The sequence below is a fragment of the Lathamus discolor genome, chromosome 3, assembly GCF_037157495.1.
Source record: "Lathamus discolor isolate bLatDis1 chromosome 3, bLatDis1.hap1, whole genome shotgun sequence".
NCBI classification, from domain to species: Eukaryota; Metazoa; Chordata; class Aves; order Psittaciformes; family Psittacidae; genus Lathamus; species Lathamus discolor.
Window position 1 is genome coordinate 46,147,020 of NC_088886.1, and position 15,261 is coordinate 46,162,280.

General features: G+C 47.0%; 1 protein-coding gene across 1 annotated transcript; it reads left to right on the top strand.

Moving 5' to 3' along the window:
* Positions 1-9,932: 9,932 nt before the first annotated feature.
* CCDC195 (coiled-coil domain containing 195) lies at positions 9,933-15,000 on the top strand. The gene is made up of 2 exons (XM_065672668.1): positions 9,933-10,383; positions 13,593-15,000. The coding sequence occupies exons 1-2, from the start codon at positions 10,145-10,147 to the stop codon at positions 13,723-13,725; spliced, it is 372 nt and encodes a 123-aa protein (XP_065528740.1). The 5' UTR covers positions 9,933-10,144; the 3' UTR covers positions 13,726-15,000.
* The last annotated feature ends 261 nt before the right edge of the window (positions 15,001-15,261 follow it).

Sequence of the window (15,261 nt, forward strand, 5' to 3'; positions counted from 1 at the left end):
GAACATTTTTAAACCGGTAACTGGCTGCTCAGTATCAGCTGTAGTGAATATGGGAGCATGAAGATTCAAGACAGATGAGCTATCAAGGATGTTGTAAAGGAATCTGCTATGGATTTGAATGCATTTTTTAACAAGTCTGTTATGCATGTAAAAGATTGTTCTCATATTTAGATTGTTGCAAACTTAATGAGTGTTACTCATTCACAACAAACAAATTGAAGCCATGAAGGGAATTTTGAACCCAGGCAGTTAAAATCAAATATTAAATGAGAACAGAGAAAAGGGACTTTGAGAAAAGCATCCAAACCTGTAGAAAAAGAAGGGGTTAAAGTGAGGGTAGTGAGACACTGGCACAGGTTGCCCAGAGAAGCTGCGGCTGCCCCATCACTGGCAGTGTTCAAGGCCAGGCTGGATGGGGCTTAGAGCAACCTGGTCTAAGTGGAAAGTGTCCCTGCCCATGGCAGGGGGTTGGAACTGGATGAGTTTTAAGGTCTGTTCCAACCCAAACCAGTCTGTGATTCTGAAAGAAAGGGCACAGCTCCCACTCTGGTGAGCGCACACTGTGTGACAGCAGAGAGAAATCCTGCTTGCAAGTCTTTCAGGCTCCCAAATTGCTGTGGGTCAGCTCTTCTGCAGAAGAGAACCTGCTTGGCTTCTGCTCTCAGCTGAGCCTTCCAATGGGAATGGCAGGTCTGCCTGTGCAGGCCAGAACATGGTTCACGAGAGATATCACAGCTTGAATGCAGATGTAAAGATGGCCAAAGTTAAGGACACTGAGTTGGTGCTTCCCAGCAACCAGGCATGCTGGAGCAGTCCAGTTCCCAAGCTCAGCACCTAGCAAGGCTGGGGAATTTGGATCGTAGGGCTGTGGCGTCAATAGCTCCTGCCTTGTTACAAACCCTGTGTAGTGATAATTTACACATCTCTGCTTCTGTTGTCATCTCCAGGGCTGCCTCAATCTCTTCTGTACTCCAAGCATGTGATCTTTCTTGTTGGAAAACATGACTGAAATTATTTGCTAATTCAAACTGAACATGAAAAATAATTTTAGTTGGGAAAACTTTGGCAAATACCAAATCAGTGCTTTCCTTTCGAAATGACTAAAATTGGGGATGTGCTGGAGTTTGCTCTGAATGAGGCTGGTCCCTGTGGCTGCAGCAGCCCCTGATGGCGATGCGCACCCCAGCGAGGAGTGCTGCAAAACCGAACCCTCCTCTTCCAGGCACGTACATCAGAAGGAAAATAGAGTCTCAGAGCCATTATTGGCGCAGGGGCTGTAATGAATGGGGTTCACCCTGTGTGGATGGGGTAGGGATCCAGGCGCCACTGTGGCAGGGTGGGCTTGCGGCAGGCGGCAGAGCATGCAGACCCCAGCCTGGACACTGTCTCTCCCCACACAGGGCCTTCAACCAGTTTCTTGTTTGCAGTCTGCAGAGCGCGGCTCTGGACAGCCATCAGCTCACCGGGTGGCTTGGGCAGGAAATGAGAACATTATTATTCTGTTCAAGAGGAGTCCAGCACGGTTCCTTGGTGAAATATTAGCTATGGAAAATATCGAGTAACTTCCCTACCTCTCAGGCACATGTTGGAGTATTTGGAGATGGGAAGAAATGAGACATACAGTGAAACCAGCAGGGTTAGGGGAAGGTTGTCGCAGTGTCTACGTTATCAGGCCAAGGGAGGATGAGCAGAATGGTAAAAAGCTCATTTGGTGCAGCCTCCTCATTAGTGAGCCCTCTGATTCTCTTACACATACAGCCTCAAGATGCAAAATCATTGGCACCCAAGCAGTTCTGGCTCACTGCACTGCAGGAGGAGGTGCTGCCCTGCAGGAAAGTTGTGCCTAACAGAGGTTTGGAATACATCCTCGGCGGTCACCCATGCCCTCAGGAGCATCCCTGAGGCACAGTGAGGTGGGCCTTAGGAGTGATGGGTGTCCTGTAGGCCAGGAGGCACAGTTCGGATTGGATACATGTGTAGTTGCTTGTGACACTCCATTAAATTGACAATGTACAGGTAAGTTTGGCAGATTCTCAGCAATGCAAAACTGCAATCCTAATTACTGACTTTTCTGCCCAAATTGTTGTGGTTCTTTGTGCGGTTCTCACTCACTAAAAGCAAGTGTCTTGAACACTAGCAAAGAAATGCACATTTCCCTTTCTCCCAATCAGTTACCCCCAGCTTAACAGATGCTTTCTGTGTGCTTTTTAAGCTGTGTTCCCCGTATGCTGCCCTCCAACTGCTGCTTCAGGTAGCTATAACCATTCATTGTTGTTGGAGAACAGCTGTGAGGGTGTTACTTGCCCTGAGATATGTTTTCATGACCTGCAAATGCCATGTGGTGTTCTCTATAGCTCTGAGTCACGTTTTAGATGTATTTGCACAGATCGCGTAGCTACATAGATACAAATAGCCTCATACACATTTTGTACAGTATGTTTTGTTTAAGAAAAGGAAACTGACTAAAAAATTACTGTTATTTTGAATTTTAGGATGGATTTTCTGCTTGGAGCTGCTCTGCAATCATGGGGCTACTTGCCACGAGTGATGGCTTGTTTTAATTTGAAAGCTATCACAAGCTCTGTGCAGGTAACTATGGGCCCAGTTGCATGCTCCTAGTTAGTAAAATCTCCAGCTGAGCATATAGATTTTCCTGCATGAGGCATGGTTTAGTACTCTGCAGCATATGTTGCGCTTGCAGGGAGCTGGCATCAAACAGGTTAGTTCTGATTATTCCAGACTAACTTGAGGATATATTTAAAGGGAGAGAAACCCAGAGGCTTGGAAATGCAACACAGAGGCCCGAAGTGCTCCCTGAAAAGTCTGAGATGTTTCTATAGCCTTGCTTCACTGCCAGCCCAGTCCAAAACCGTAGCCAAGGTTTTCAGATGCAAGTCATGAATCTCAGCGTTCCTGTTTCCCGTGCTCAGGTTACGCCTGGGTTTTTGAAAGTGTTGAGCATCCCCTGCTGGAATTCAGCCCCTTTCAGAAACCTCAAACAAGCTGCTGTAATAAGAAGGTTTTGCTGTGTACACCAAGCTAGAGGTTCAGCGTGCTGCACAGGTATCCGGCCCCCTGCAGCCGCTGAAGTGAGCAGGATGTTTCTTTTAATAAGGCTTGTGTGGAATTTTCTGTGTACATGTGCGGGGTTAAGGCACAGTCAGGCAAATGGTCCTTACAAAAGGAAAAGGATGCTTAACAGATGCTGACAAGTTAAACAGTAAAGTTAAATAGACTGATCAAATAACTTCCTTGGTACCAGCATTACCTAATTAGATTATGAAACCTGAGAATGCTTTAAACAGTAACTGAGTTTTGCCATCTTGTTTTCTTTCTGAGAGGTTGTGGAGCTCTCTCCCCACAACTGTCTCTGCACCCAGTGTAAGCAGAAGTCACCGCTCAGGCATTGTTAACAGGGAGCGTTTAATTAGTCATGAGCGTGAGGCAAGATTTCATACAAGCTGAAAAAGCAGCCGGCTTCATACTCCCTCACACCCTGCTACACATGAGCCTGGTGAACGTTTCCACGGGGTCTGCTCCCTGCTTCCCCTGCAGACACCGCTGGCCCTGCCTGTGTCCCCATGTGTGTCCCACTTGGTTCCCTCTTCAGTGTCAAGGGGCCAGCACTGGCGCAGACTTGCAGTCGCGTTCTCAGCTCACCCTGCCAGCCCACCTTCCACTCTTCGTTCTGATGGGCAGTGCTGTTCACTCAGACAAACAGCTTTGCGCAGAAGTGACACGCGCCGGTTGCTGTTCGCCGTCTGGTGAGAGGAGGGGGAGCTAAAACTGGGGGCACTCCAAACAGCCCCACAATGCATTCAGCTGGTGACTAATTAGCTGATTGCTGCAGTGGTGGCCTGAGGCTGCAGAGATTGGTACCTGTCCCCTCTGTGGAAGCTCAGCTCTGGTGAGGAGCCCAGGCTGGCCTCAGGAAGGAGCGACGGCCTGATGGGGATGTATCTTTCAGGTGCAGGAACACAGGCTGGGGCGATGGGACCGAGAGCAGCACTTTTCCTCAGGAGTGCATGGCCAGGGCGTGTTAGGAAATGGTACTGAACGTTTTTAATACAAGAAATCAGCAAACTTCAGAGGCTGTGCTCTTTTGTCCAGTTATTAGAACATTTTTTATTTGTGCTGCAAAATCTTCTCTGTCATATCCATTACAAGCAGGATGCATTTCTTTGCATGGCTGAGTGTTTGCAGATGGAATTCATTCAAAGCAAGATGCAAGCTGGCCTGGCAGAGCAGCGCCTCTGGGACACTGATGCCACTTGGGCTTGGGTGTTGGCATGCCAGGCTCAAGCGAGCAAGAGCCTTGTAGACAGTGTTGCGTGTCCTACCACATCCAGGCTGCTGTTCAAGTGCTTGGAAGAAAATGCATTCAAGTAGAACATCAGTCTCAAACCTTCTGCTGAGCCTCAAGCATAGGACTGCCCAAGTAAAGCGTAGGGATAATTTACCTATCTAAAGGTCTAAATGTTGAGAGGAGTGTAAGTGGAGATATAAAAACGGAAGACATTGAAAAATACAAATTTACTTCTTGATTAAAATGGGGCGGCTACAGAGAATTAAATAAGGAGAATACCAACCTGGCATCAAATTTTGGCATTACATTTATTCAGCCCCTCCAGATATACAGGAGCAGAATGATCAAAAGTGTGCGTTATTCATTTTTAAATCCACTGAAATATTCTTTTTATCCCTTTAAGTTGTACAGACAGATTCAGAAAAGAATGATTGCTCCACAATGAAGCATAAAACATACATCAAAGTCAGAAACCAGGCAAGGACTCAGGGCACAGTGATGTTCTTGCACAGTGCTGTCACCGCTGTGCCAGGGCACTGGTGTGACGTGTTGCCTCATGGCAGGTAGGGGTGAAGGTGCCATAGAGGAGGTGCATCGAAGGAGGGCAGAGTGTCACAAGGATGGAAGCCTATGGGTTAGGAGGAGTGTGATGCCAGGCACAAAGGATGGGTGTTCGTTTATTGCTACATAGCAATAGAAAGAGTCTTTCAGTCTTGATCCTTTGCTTCCATTTCCTCATGAAACCTGTGGCAGCCCAGCCCCGCTCTGACCAGCACATCTGATGGGAAGTGGGGGGCTCAGCTCAGGGTTGCAGCCCCTGCTGTGCTAGCACAGAGTGTGGATGTTACAGCACTCTGTGTGTGCATGCTTGTGCTCTGCAGGTTGGGTTTAGCTCCAGAAAGGATGTGCCAGCACGTGTCTTTGTGCACAGGGGCTCCTGTGCCACTGGGAGGCATGACGGCTCCCGCTGCAGTGTGTCATAGAAAGCATCCACACGCTTAGTTTTCAAGGACAAAACGTTGTGATCTAAAAAACACTCTAATGGTTTTGTTTTACTGGAGTAGCAATGAGTCCTTGGAGGGTTTTATCTCTCTAACGTTCAAGGGAGCAGGAGAGCAGATTTGGCCAGGGAAACTGCTACAAAAGCGTTTCAGCAGCCACGCTAGCAGTGCAGATGCCATTTTCTGCTGACAGCCGGTTTCACAAGGTACCTTCTCCACTCAGCCCTTCCCCAGGGACCCCCTGCAGCAGCCGCATACACGGATGAGCAACTCATGTCACCGTGCCGGGCAGGGGGCTGCAGAATATCAGGTAGTGGCAGAATGAAGAGCTAAGCACCTCCTGATTTCGGATGAAGCTGCTCCGCACGGATTCTGTGTTTTGTTCACTGGTTCTCTGTTGCAGCACTACTTGGTATGCAGTTCATACAGCTCACTGAGACGCAGCACATGCTCCAGCAGTCACATACAGGTGCTGCTGTGGGGCTGCTTGAGCCAGCAGCTGCCAGGAGCTCCACCTCTCTTTTGGGTTATTTTCACTTGTGGAGAGGTTTGGATGTGACTGAAGGGGAATACAATTTACCCAGGTCCGTGTCCTCCCAAGCACAACGTGCTGAAGCAGTTCGGGTGTGAGAATCTCTGTCCTTTCTCTTAAATGACTATAAGTTGAAATGTTTCACAGCAAAACCCACATTGCAATAGGTGTTGGTAATATGTGCAGGAAGGAGCACTGAACATAGGGCCACTGTGTTTCCCACTCGTGAGCTGCCCGGCCCTGCCCGAGGCCGGTGGCACCATGGGTCTGTCTTGGCACATGTCCTGGACCATACTGAATTTACAAATACAGGGTTGTGTGCATGGAGCTCTGTTTGCTTACAGGGAACTTGCTGACCAGCCCGCTGGTGAATGTAGCTTTGTCAGGTTTTCATCGTCCAAAACCCCTGACTTGTCTGCCCCCTGCCCGTCAGTCCTGGGCAGGAATCGCATCAGGAGCAGCAGCAGTATGAGGTTACAAGATAAATGTCATTTCCTCAGAAGTCTCTGGTACAACACAAGGTCTGTGCCTGCTCCTGCCTGCTTCCAGTGGAGCAGTGGGCATAGGATCAGAGGAGCAGATGTCTTCAGTTGCAGCCAGGGTACTCTAATTGCTGAACTGGCAAACGTCTACTGCCCATCTGAACCTGCCAGCTGCAGGATCAGCAGCAATATTGTAATCACACGTGAGTGCTGTCACTGCTCCAATACCTCATCCACTAGTTGGAGAATCAGAAGCATAAATCTGAAACCAACTCCGCAGGGTTGCTGCTATGTTTGCAGTCCTTGGATGACTCCAGAGCAGGAGTGCCCACTCCTTCCCATTTGTTTGTTGCTGTACCCTCAGCAACATGCACCTCTGGAGTGGAAGGGGAAATTCAGCATAAGCTGATGCTTCTTTTTGATGCAGTCTGGATGGGCTGGAGGGAGGACAGCCAGGACCTGCCAGGAGCTTTGCCAAGATGAATGCCAGCACATCAAGCCCAGATTGCCGCCAACCCTGCAGCCTGCAGGGGAATACAGCAGGACCTGCTGTGCTCTTCCCCTCACTGTGATTTACAAGAGATGATGGATGCTGGGGCTTTGTTTGTAGCCTGGAAACTCAAATCCATTTCACCTCTCTGTATGCCGCCTGAATTGCGCAGAGGCCTCTGGAGAGGTTTCTGGGAGGTGACAACAGGGCTACCTGTGACTCCCATGGCTTCTGGTCCCCTGCCTTGTGCCTAAGTCACTGGAAAAATCAACATAGTTGTGTATTCCTGCAGGTCTCACAGGAAGCCCTACCTGCCCTTGCTAGGCATGGCATGTTGCTTCTGTGTAAGAGGGGGGAGCAAGCACAGCAGGACCTGCAAGGAACAACTTCACCTTTATGAAGAGCTTTTTGAGGGTGCTGCTCCTGAGAAGGCAGCACCATCCACACAGGAACATGCGTGAGGGCAAAGCCCTTTGCGTGTGCATCCCTGTTTTTCTCTCAATCCCAGCAGTTTCTGCCCAACTTTGCAACAGCTGCTGGGTGGCAGCACCTCCTTGCAGACCCGATGGTTTCCTCACATCTGACCCACCTCTGACACCCTCTGGAAAAAACAAACCTGAGTCATCTCTGGTTCCAAACATCTCACACCAACTTCCCTTCTTCACCCAGCTTCCAGCAGCAAAGTGCACAGCAAAAGGTCTTCTTTTTCCCAGGCATTCCTGAGTCACTGTTCAGCTACAGGAGAGTGAACGGTCTCGAAGCAAAAGAGCTATTAAAATTATTTTCCTGCTGTTTTCTGGCATTCTCAGTTTTGGATTTTGAAGTAAGTAGGGAAGGGAGTGGAAAGGATGGCGGGGTGGTTGAAACTAGATGATCTTAAGGTCCTTTCCAACCCTAACTATTCTATGAGTCTATGATGTTCCACAGAGGTTTGCATTTTACTGCCAGCAGAAAGCTTGCTTTAGGGCTAGGCGATGAAAGCAGCACAGGGGATTGTGTTTCCCCTTCTAATGCAAGATTCATGCCTGATCTGTCTCTCCTTACACAATGGAGTGCAGGCATGCCATTCCAGCAAGCCTCTCCAGGCACCAGGGAAGGAGCAGTGGGCTCTCCTGTAGCCTTTCAGGGCAGCTTTATTTTACCTGCTTGTCTGCGGGAGCTGTTGACATACTTCATTAATAGCAGGGCTCTTGCACCGTATCAGCTTTCATCTGGAAATGTAGTTTTCCTTTGAGAAATTGCTAATTCTTTTCCAGATGAGCAGGCTGAAAATGAGTAGTACACCCAGCGTTAAGGGAGAGATGAATTGCTGCCCAGCAAAGGGCAACCGCTCCCTCTGTGCCACAGAGGTGATCGCTGACCTTTACAGGTAAGCCAAAGGAAATGGGTTCTGTCCTCCTTGCTCCTTGCAGAGAAAACCAGAGCTGGAGGTAAACAAGGGGCCAGGGTGAGGCAGTGATACTGTGTTGACAGTGATTTGTGCAGTGTGTAAGAGCCAGCCCTGCTCTGAAAAATGAGACCCTGAATGAATAAATCATGGGCCCTCTCTTAGTAACTTGACAGCTCAGTGCAGCTCTCCTGGTGGTGGGAGCTGGCTGGAGCCTTGCATGCAGGGAGGGATTCATATTGTCCAGAGGCTCTTAAGGGCAGGATCTACCTGCCACTAGCTTAGGAGCTTCTCTGTGGGAAGACTTGCTGCGTAGTGTGGGACCATGGAGGGAAACGCACACCTCCTGCAGGTCATCTGCAAGATGCGTTCCCAAATCAACAAGCTGGAGAGGGAGAACAGGGCCCTGAGGGGAGAGCTGCGGGTCTGTGGGCAGAGAGCTGTGCCACCGGAGAGAGAGGCAGCAGGAGGAGGTGGGAGCGGCAACGTGAGGAGTCTCACCGGTGATGATGGGGAAGGACCAGGTGGTTCTCCAGCATCCCTGCATGGAAGCGTCGTGGCTGGTCCTGCTCCAGCACCAAAGGAGCAGAGAGGTACTGAAAAGCGAGGGCTGTCCGTGGCACACACATGTGCTGCCTGTGCAGTACGTCCCAGCCCAGCCGTTACATGTCCGCAGGGAATGGGAGACAGCCACTAGCTGTATGTCTAGTTAACTTGATGGAAGAGCCCAGGACTCACTCAGTGCCCATACTCAAAATCATTTTAACCGGGTGTCTCGTTCTGTGATCTGTTTAGTGGGGTACCTGCACCTCCCAAGCTGAGCTTAGCGGAGTATTTTGCAGCTGCTCAAGCAGAGTTCAGCTAAAGGAATTCAGTTTGTCTTTGTTAAGCAGAATTTGACTTATTGCTTTGAGTTTTCATGGGCATGGACTATCTTTCCTATGCCTGTCCCCTGTCTGTTCAGACAGAAAAGGACCAGCAGTTGTAATCATGCTGTAACCCTTCTTGCCTTAGCAGAAGATGATAGAAACTCTACAAATAACAACAGACACCAATGGCATACATCATGCCAGATGTGCAGTTTGGTTTTGCAGATAATGCTGTCGGTTTTGGCTGAAGGAGAGCCAATATACAGGAATACACTCTCTTCACAGTTTTATCAGAGGGAAAAAATGGAAATATTCCTCAGTTACAGAAGTCTGGCTGGGACTTGGAAGGATTTAATGACGCAGGAATTGGAACAAAATGTTGTTTGGTGTGAGAAGTAGTTATCTAGAATTGGATGCGGTTATTGGCAGCGTCAGGCGGTTGCCTCCTTGTCTGGTGTCTGTCTTGTCCAGTCCAGTGGAAAAGTTGCTTCACTAACACAACTTCTTGGTATTAGTGTGGTGTGTGTTATGAGTTGCAGCTGCTGTTACAGTCCATGTGCTCCATAGGTCTGGAGGGTGACCTAGCCTGAGCCCTGAACCATCCTCCTCGAGAGGTCTGGGCTGTGGAGAAAAGCTCCCACAAATTTTGGCAGAGACAAGTCCATGAAAATGAATGAGAGGCTGAACGGTACAGCTAGATGAGTGCTGCAGTCCAGTAATGCCCACTGACAAGCCCACTGAGCCCAGTCCTCAGGTTACTAAGTCTGGGCCTCTTAAAAAGGGGGCTGCTGATGGCTATGGATGTCTCAGCTTGGGAACAGTTGACTGGTCTTCCATCACACATGAAAGATGTGCACAGTGCTTTCCAACTTCATGGCTTTTCCTCTCCAGCTGGCTTTTAGGGGCAAGGGTGGGATCCAAAGGGGCTGCTTGACCTCTCCTGCCTTTCAGCATCCCCACATACAAAAACTTATTTGAGCCAAAAGAAAGTGATTAAAAATACTTTGAGGATATCTGAATTTTCATGCTTATTATTGTTCCTAGCTTTGCTTTTGTCTCTACTACTCAGACACCACCATGACCGTGCGGCGCTACTCCACTGCCCCACCAGCCCCTGCTCCTGCCAGCACAAGGTCCCACTGGGTCAGCAAGACACCCCCAAGCAGTGGGCTCTCGGATGTGCCACCAGCCCCTCCACCTGCAGTGCAGCTCTCCAGGGGAGAGGAGAAAGGGCTTGAAAAGACAGCAGCAAATGGTCTCTCCTACAGTCATTCCAGCAGAATGAAACTGTGTCAGGAGCACCTCTATAAGTGCAGGTAGGTTCAGTTTGCCTGGGCTGGTTGCAGGTTCCACCTAATAACATCTATGGATGTTGCTTTGGGGTTTAGTTGGTTGTCAATGAAATCTTTGTTCAAATGTATATGAGCACTGGGCTTAAGGGAGACGTCTTTTGAGTAAGTTGTCCTGCTTTTCCTTGCAATGCATGAAGATTGGCAAGTCCAGCAGTGTAAATTTACTATAGAAAGGAGAAGCTGAGTTGGGAGAGAAGGGGTTTGAAATCTTCTCTCCATTAAAGCCAGGAAGAGCTTTGCAGATTGATGTGTTGTTCTGACAAGCTAAGCTTGAAAGGGATTTTTAAACTTCGAACAAACAGCACGGACATATCAAGGAACTCTGAACTGCGCTTGTGAAAGTGTGATTAACGTGGCTCATGGATTTAGATGTACCGTATCATATTTGCACTGTAATTGAAGCATTACAAGTTAATGCATGCAGCCTTGAGATACGTATTCTCAGGACAGCTTCTAAATTAAGTGAAAGGGCTGCTGGACAAGCCCTGAGCGTCTCTGCTCACTGATGGGAAGCTTTCCAGCACAGGGCAACAATCAAAGGTAGGAGCACTAATCATGAGACTGTGACACACGATAGTCCTGGTAGCTTCCTGGTGCTGATAGACAAACCCTGGGATCCGCATCGATTGCTGGTTTTAGTGCAATCATGCTGTGCTCAGAAGAAAAAGAATCCAACACAAAGGTGTGTGTTTGAACAGGGAGAAGCCCATGGGTCTGCCTGCCCCATGCATGTCCCAGGGCAGGGCTCCAGTGTCCTCTCCTTGGGGCTGCATGGCGTGTGGCAGGTTGTGCTGCCCGTGCTGACATACCCATCCACATGGCGCATCATGTCAGGTTTTATTCTGTAGCACCCTCACACAGCAATGTGTCCTCAGAGCAGACCAGTCCACAGCCCCTCTCACTCCCGGTTAGGAGCCCAGCTCCTTGCTGAGAGGCTAGATGGGACAATGAGGTCAAGTTTTTATAGTCACCTAGGTTTTCTTGTAAGGACGTTTGAGGGGGAGACATTTTACAGCCTTTAAACACCTGAACTGAGTCCCTGGCAGGGAACTCATATCATTTTCAAAAGCACCGTGACCCTGTAACTCTGGATTTCAGCATATGCTCCACTGAGCTCAGGGAAACCTGAGACTCCCGGCGCACATAAATGTTTCTGAGAGGTTTGCCCTGAAGCCAGCTCACTTGGAAAGCGTGTGTCAGGAAACACAGGGTCAGCGTGCAGGAGCAGGGACTGCAACAGCAAATGCTGCTGCTCTCTCATTAGGGGAAAGAGCTTTCAAAATAACAACATAGATCTATTACAACTAATGCCTTGGGACCTACAGGTTTAAAAGCACTGGTTACCCAGCGGTGACAGGAATGGTGCTGATTATTTCCTCACTATCTTTAGAGCTGCCTTGTTAGCTCTGAACAGCAGTGAGTGTGGTACCGTGACTCATGCCCACTCAGTGCTGGCTGCTTTAGGAGAAGAAATGGCTACGGAAAGAGCTTGTTATCTAACCCTCTCAGCAGACTGGGTGATACCCTGAAGCGTGAAGCTTGTGTTTCTTATTTCAAAGGGAGTTCAATATATTTTCTGCTCATAATGGTGAATGTTTCTATTATATACACAAAGGTCAAACACAGACATCGATCTTAGTAAGCTTTTAACTAGTAGGATAATCTGTGGCAATGAGTTCAGCGAGCTAATTAAGCCTAGGTTTTTAGTAATGACATTTTTGCTTCCCAGCATACTGGTGCATATCAGGCTTTCGTATTCCTTGCTTATTGCAGCTTACTCACATTCGGCTCCAAAGCTATAATCCTATATGTAAAGCTGAATATTTTTGCTTTAAAATTAACTCTGTAGAAGTATCATCTTGGATTTATTTAGAGTGGAGTTGCATCTAAGTAATAAAATAACGGCACTGCTAACAAATCATCACCGGTTTGCATGTCTGCCGCATTTTCATTCATGCTAAAGAATTATTTATGCCATGCAATTCCCACTTCTTTGGTAAACTAAAAATAAAAGAGAGACTTTTAAAAAAAAAAAAATAAGAGAGAGTCAATATCTGAATACATTGGGCAGAATAAGAGAGGCTGACAATAGTTTTCAGGGCTATTTTAGTAAAATTACAGAGGTTACAAGGCATCTTTGGTACAAACTATTGGGGTGTTCAGGCTTGATGGTTTCATCTTCCAGTGGAACAGGTCTAATTGGCAGGTGAGAAGGGGTAAGGATACCTCAGAGGTCCTCTGCCCTGCAGAACACCTCCCAGTAACCATCAATAGCTTCATGATTTTCCTTTCTCATGCTCCTCAAGGGCCTGTGTGAGCTGACAGCAATCGCACAGGCAGTCAGAATGAAAACCAAAGTTCTGCAAAACCCAACCCATTAACTTGCCAAACTAAGCAGTTTTGGGACACATAAAGGAGCATGCTTTCACAGCTGATGTAATTTACCATGCAGGCTCTCACTGCTTGAAAACCTTTTGCAGTATATAGGTACTAATGCATATAAACATCTTTGGACAAGGGGCAATGGGTGTAAACTGGAGCATAGGAAGTTCCACGTTAACATCAGGAAGAACTTCTTTACTGTAAGAGTGACAGAGCACTGGAACAGGTTGCCCAGGGGGGTTGTGGAGTCTCCTACACTGGAGATATTCAAGGCCCGCCTGGACAAGTTCCTGTGTGATGTACTGTAGGTTACCCTGCTCTTGCAGGGGGATTGGACTAGATGATCTTTTGAGGTCCCTTCCAACCCTTGGGATTCTGTGATTCTGTGGCTTTATTGTAGAATTATAGAATCCAAGCTAGTTGATTCTATGATTCTATAAGGCCACTGAAGGACCTTCTGGGTCCATCTGGGTGCCTGTGCACTCTGAGACGTCTGTATGCAGGTAGCTTTGTACACACGAGTCAGATGCTGATGGAGAGATGTGAGGCTCAGTGGTAAAAGGCAGATGCTTCCAGCAGATGGACAGATAGGCAGACAACACTGTGCTTGGTCCCTTGGGAAGATCATGTGAGCAGAGTGAAATCCTGCCTCCATGCAGCGTGTAAGTGCTGAAAACATTTACCACCTTCTTGCTGTTGTGTTTGGGTTTTGTTTGGTATTTTTTGGTATTTTTTTGGTATTACATTTTATACATTTGTAATCCTCATAATGCTGTCTCATTTTCCTCTAGGGGAAAAATCAAGGCCGTTACTTTCCTCTTACCAATGGATATGTCAGCATATGCCGAAAAGCAAGATTCCCTCAAAAGCCCACAAAATCAGAACACGAAACAGTTAACCACCATCACTGAAAAGGACATGTGAGCTGGTGAATTTTTAAAGGCCCATTGATTCTCAAGATAAATTGGCCTTAAATGATAGCTGTGTGTCAGGTTCCTCTCCTGCAAAACGCTTGGCAGGATGCCTGCAGAGAATCAGCCAGCTTGTGTTTCGGGTCACTGGCCTGATGTTTAGCATGAAAATGGAAGCCACGACAAAGCCGTCTGGGAGCCCATACACCATGATGAAGTCATATGATAGTAAAGGTACCTCCATAAAGCTGCTTCACAACATGTATCGAGGATCCCTTACCTTAGGACTGTTGTAAATAGTGTGTTGAAGCTGGTTTTGATGTATTTGTCACAAAAAGTGGAAAAAATGTCGCCACTTGTGTTTGCTGATTCCCTTGCCAGAAAGGTATTTTGATGCAAATGACTAAAGAAGAGCTATTAAAGAGCCTGTGAGGTTTTCTATCTACATAAAACTTCATGGTACTAATGCAACAAAAGAGGCATTTGAGAGTCAGTTAATGTTACTCTGAATTTCTGCAAAGCTTGGCAATGACTATGTCCATGTAGGTTTCACCTCTAAGGGAGTGCAGGGGAGAGCAAGTACTGATCAGTATAAAAAGATGACTACAGATCTGTTTCTGGCCTGTTCATCCAGACAGACACCAAAGGCTCATGTTTGAACACAAAGTATGGAGAACTGTGAATGTCAGAATTTTTCAGGAATGGCTTCTCTCAGCGCAGCTTGGATCTAAAATAGCTAGCAGGAAATCAGTAAACAGGTGAAAAGTAAATGTGAGAGAGGACTACAGCTTGTAAAAAATGAGGATTTCTTGTTAGCTCTCTTCATATGAGCAAAAATGGTGTCCCATATGTTTATTTTTATCACTAGTATTTATGGAACCAAAATGCTGCGCATTGGTATTTCTTAATGCACAGGCAGCATGATGATTTAATATTGTACAGAGGATGCATGAACAGTGGATGTCTGCACCAATAACTTTAAGGAAGACTTTCATCTTATTATCTACTCTAACTCTTGAACTTTCTAAAGTGAAAGCAGACACCTGGTGGTAAAAAGTCCCTTTTGGATTCTCCATGATGTTGCATACCTATATACAACTCTGTGCTGTTTATTTCCTTTTGCAATTCACCATGTTTTGTATATTCAGGTACAAATTCAATATATTCTCACCAATGAAGTAATAATTCCAATTTCACTGGTATTTTATTTGTGGATTTTTATGTTCAGCTTGGGTCCATGCAGGGCTGCACTGTAATGTCAGAAGTAATGAATCAGACTGCTAGCAAAGGAGGTTACCATTTGTTCAGTAAAACTTACTGAACAGCTCATTTTAAAAGGCATTTACAAGAAGCAACTGTTTAAATGTTTTAAAGAAAACTTCATTGTCAGAAGCTAGACATTGGATGTATGTTCAGTTAAGTACCTAAATCCAGATGATTTTGTTTAGCAAAGTAACAATAAACATCTTTGAAAATCTGGCCCCTAAACCTTTAAAGTACCTGGGTTCTTGAATATTCATGTTTGAGCACCAAATTTAGCAGGATTTAG

Excerpts from the sequence above, each read along its gene's own strand:
- CCDC195 (XM_065672668.1), top strand. The coding sequence starts at position 10,145 with ATGACCGTGCGGCGCTACTCCACTGCCCCACCAGCCCCTGCTCCTGCC. Across the intron at positions 10,384-13,592 it reads GAGCACCTCTATAAGTGCAG|GGGAAAAATCAAGGCCGTTA; the intron begins GTAGGTTCAGTT and ends ATTTTCCTCTAG.